This window comes from Trypanosoma equiperdum (genome assembly GCF_001457755.1).
Source record: "Trypanosoma equiperdum strain OVI genome assembly, contig: ctg_1573, whole genome shotgun sequence".
NCBI lineage: Eukaryota > Euglenozoa > Kinetoplastea > Trypanosomatida > Trypanosomatidae > Trypanosoma > Trypanosoma equiperdum.
Window position 1 is genome coordinate 2,777 of NW_027123586.1, and position 4,407 is coordinate 7,183.

Genomic DNA, 4,407 nt, shown 5'->3' on the forward strand with positions numbered 1-4,407 from the left:
AGAAAGAAGAAAGAAGAAAGCACGGAGGAAAGAAATGAATGTGTCAAAACCTGCGGATACTTCATTAATAATATCACCACACTGAGGAGGAACATAATACATTTGAAAGGATGCAACGGTTTTTTAAGTCATAGAAACATTACACGTACATCGGCAAACAATAATAATTATTATTATTGTTGTTATTACCATTATTATTATTATTGTTGTCATTGTTGTTATTACACACAAGGCAAAAAAGAAAAAAGAAAAATATCCGCTGTCCTCCCAATTTCCTTTTGTACATAATTTAATACTTTATCCACACGTTCACATATACATGCATACTTATATACGTACATTTTCATATTGCCTCGGGGAAAGGGGGAAAAAGGAAAGAAAGTATTTATAACGTTGTATATTAATTTTAATAATAATAAAACATGTGTATTAATAAATAAATATAAAATGAAACCGTGCAGGAGAATAGAAACATAAGGGTGCAATGTGGCTTAAAACGGGTGGAAAAAGTTAAAGAGAAAGTTGAGAATAAACAGAGGAGCGAATCTAAAAAGAAAAATTTTAGATTCAATAAGCGATTTCTCCCGATCCTAGTGAAGACCAAAGAGAAATGGAAAACGCACAAAAAAAAAAGAGGAGGGTGAAAGAGAGGAAAAATAAAAACAAAGCAAAACAAATCCGCTCCTTTCTTCGATCATCATTAACATCAGAAGCGGCGTACCAGCACAGCGGACGTCACAGAAAAGAGGGAGAACGCAAAAAAAAAATCCAATAGGGGTGTGAGGAAAGTTGCTTCACCTGCACCATTCCTCAGAAAAAGAAAGAAGAAAACAAAACGAGGAAGAAGAAGAAGAGGGGGAAAAAAAAAAGAAAAGCATCACCATCAACATTGGAAAACTAATTATGAGGTTGGCTATTAAAAAATTCAACAGTATTTTGTTCCGTAAACGAAGTGGACGGCCTCTTCACACCCGAGAAAGTTGGAGAAGACCCCATATCATTGTTTGGATCCGCTTGAGCAATAAGTGGAGACCCGTGTCACTTGAGGGATATCATGCACGCTCGAGCGCCACGCTCCGCTGATACCAATGCGCTCCGCGTCAATTCCTCCCGATAAACAAGTTGAATTACGGCTAAACTCCATTCCAACGGGAGTGCCGCTAAGGAATCAAGAAGAGAACTCGTGCAATTCGCTGAACTGCTCCAACTGTTATTGGCATTCAACTCGTCAGCACCATTCGAGTAAAGTGACGCACTCGGCGCAACTTGCAAAGATAATTCCATTCCTTCTCCCTCAACAGACAACGGTGGTCGCTGATGCTTTTTTGGTATAGCAGGTGAGGTCTCCGGCGCCAGCTCAACCGCATTGCTCGCGTCTGGTGTTAAAAGTTCCCCATTTATTTGTAGGAACGCACTTCCACTCATACAACTCGAGGCCTTCTGTGATTCAAATGTTGGCAGCAGCGCCACAAAGTTAGACCTCATCAGTGCTTCACTTTGATCATCGGATTCGCCAGGCTCACTAAACACGGGGAAAGTGAGAGGGTTATGAAAAACTAACTCGTCATCGAGTGAGAGAATGGAGTGACTCGACGCGGTTTCCGCAAAGGAGATGGACGCCTCCTTTAAAACAAAGTTGTCGACAGCACGATTCACCAACAACGTCACGCTATTGCAGGCTTCCTTTGCGGAACAACTCTGCAACCAATTCCTAGATTTTTCCTCCATTGGGAGAAAACGACAGTCCACAACACGCTCAGGGTGAGCCTGAAGTTTCTCGTCCCTACTAATTTTCCCAGTGGAAACCGTAGAAAGTCGGTGCGAACGTTGTGGGAGAAGACCGAAGTGCGGCTCCACGTGGTGATGACGTCGTACCGTACAAACTCGATTGTAATCCTCCTTTGCATCATTATTTAGCATATCGGAGAGGCTATTGAGTGACTGTACATCAAATGCCGCATCCCCCTCTGCCAAATCATTTCTCGCAATGGCGGCTTCATGCTTTGATTGTTCCTGCAGCTCAGCTCCGTCAGATGCCTCCTTCTCATAAAAGGGACACAAATTAAAGAAAGCATTATTCAAAAGAGGGGTACCTCTTCCTGATCTGTTCCCATCGGCTTGAGTTCCTTTGCATTTTGTCCCATATGAACTGTCATCATCCGCCAACTTCGCTGCACGTAAGTTACCTGCCGCATGAAAACGCGATCGCGCACGTATAGAATCTTTCATTATAGTCAGCCGATCATTTCCCCGCTTACCATCCGCTGGTTTCCTTTGCGCGATTTCACCCCTCTCAGTGGGTGAACCAAAACTACTATCCGAGTGAGCAATGTCAGAAAGTACATTCATTTAATCAAAATTTAAATTAAAAAAAAACTATCAAAACAAAACAAAAAGCAAAACGGAAGCGCCAACTACACTGAGACCCCAACACAAAATGGGGAGGCGCGCGGTGAGGCTACGGAGAATGAATAAAAAAGTAAATGGAGGAAGAAACCATGAAAAGAATATCACTGTCAGAAACAAACGGTAAAGCAGAAAAATAAATTTTTGTATATATGACATAAACTTTCAAGCAGCCACCCCAAGGTGCCTACTGCTTAACAACACAACCGTATAGCAACGGTGGCACAGCACAGATGTGGATAGACATCACATAAATAAATTTGAATATTCATTTGTATTCGCATACCTTTATGGGTGTAAATGCACGTTCGTGACTGTGTCTCTGTTTGAGTTTGGAATTTAAAAAAACGTTTATGGAAGCGCGAAAGATGCTTTACTAGTGTTTCTTAAGGTATACCCATGAGATGAGTGTGAGTAGAGAACTCTTTTTTTTTTACTCTTTTTTGGTTTTTGATTTCATAAGGAATATTATTGTGCTTCAATTACCACACTGGAACATGACAGGCAAATATCTTTGATCATATTGCTAAGCTTCAACAAGTTATATGCCCGCGTATTGCGTTGCTCAGCAGATGCTGATAAATCATAAAAAAGAAGGCGGGCCGCGCGCAAAACATTTTTCTGTACATCGCACTCACACAGCGCTAACACTGTGTCAAGGAATTCATCTCCATCCAGACGCTTCCGCGCAGCTTTAACCGCCGTCGTTAAACATGCCACTGTTGCATCCGCCACGCCACCTAAAAAGGCTAATTTTGACGTACCGAAGTTGTCCACTTCGCGCAAAAGGGAAGAGCTCGTCAAATGCTGCCGTGCAGCCGCGGCGTATTGTTGCGCCACCACTGGCATAAGTCTCGCGCCACCTCGTGTGGAAACGGCGTCGATAATTAACGGTCGCACGGATTCGAGCGTCGACTCGTCGCCATCCACAAACCGCACGAGGTTTTGGGCCAAACGCAGAACCCTCCGTTTCTTCAGCTCTTTTCTTAATTCGCTGTCAAAATATACATATGGAGTGAGATGAACCGCCCACTCCACGCGACCAATGAAAGGCTCCAATTGCGTGGCGCCAAGAGACTGTTCAATTGGAGAAGTTAACCCGCCTTCTCCCGCGTTGATATCTACAGATCCGCGTGCATCATATTCGGAGCGCTGTGCGTCATTACTCAACACATTATAAGCCTCCAGTATGGCCTGAAAGCGCTGAGTAGCCTCCGCATCGCCCGTATTTTTATCTGGATGCAACGTCAATGCCTTGCGGTGGAAAGCCGCACGTATTTGAGATGTTGTTGCTGTTCTCTCTACACCAATTAGACTGTAGTAATCTTCCTTTCCGCATGAACCTTCACAACCTTCCTCACTGGGGTCGTTGCCTTCACTTCCAGATGGAGATGCCGCGCCATCCCATGATGACGAACTGACTTTACGGTATTCTTCACGTGCCTTACAATAAATGTCATCATCCGTTACGGGAATGTCGGCCAACATCTCATTTAGACGTACTTCAATCCAACCTCCAGTTATACTGCACCAATACCGTTCCCTTCGTATGGTTTCCTCAACAGCCGCTTTTGTGTTGACAACTCCACGACCCAACTGTCTGGCACCCGTCACCAAACCGGCAGCGGCACCACCTGCAAGCCCGAGAAGTCCAAATCCAATTCCTTTAGCAACACCTGTGGCACCTTCTCGTTTACCACCAGCAATTGGAAGTGCAATAAAACTACTTATTCCTACTCCAAGTCCTACCGCAACATTTCTGACGGCATCCGCAAGTCCCTGCCCGATATGTTTGGGTTGACGATTTGAAAAGGCACGACCGATCACATCAAGAGGCTCACCGGGCATATCAACACCTTCCGGTTGCAAGTCCGTTGTGTTTTCTGATTTGGAAGGAACGGATTCTTTCTTCATTTTATTGATTGTTACTTATGACGAAAAGTATAAGGAGAATAGAAAATAAGAGTGTCGCACATGCTAATATATATATATATATATATA

The 4,407-nt window shown here is 43.6% G+C and overlaps 2 protein-coding genes across 2 annotated transcripts; both read right to left on the reverse strand.

Annotated features, from left to right (window-relative positions):
- Window positions 1-1,038: 1,038 nt before the first annotated feature.
- Window positions 1,039-2,349, reverse strand: TEOVI_000841000 (uncharacterized protein; the record flags this gene model as incomplete). The annotated part of the gene is made up of 1 exon (XM_067222148.1): window positions 1,039-2,349. One exon carries the CDS (start codon window positions 2,347-2,349, stop codon window positions 1,039-1,041), a length of 1,311 nt encoding a protein of 436 aa, XP_067078249.1.
- Window positions 2,350-2,874: 525 nt separating this feature from the next.
- Window positions 2,875-4,320, reverse strand: TEOVI_000841100 (chaperone protein DNAj, putative; the record flags this gene model as incomplete). Its single annotated transcript, XM_067222149.1, has 1 exon — window positions 2,875-4,320. One exon carries the CDS (start codon window positions 4,318-4,320, stop codon window positions 2,875-2,877), a length of 1,446 nt encoding a protein of 481 aa, XP_067078250.1.
- Window positions 4,321-4,407: the final 87 nt, after the last annotated feature.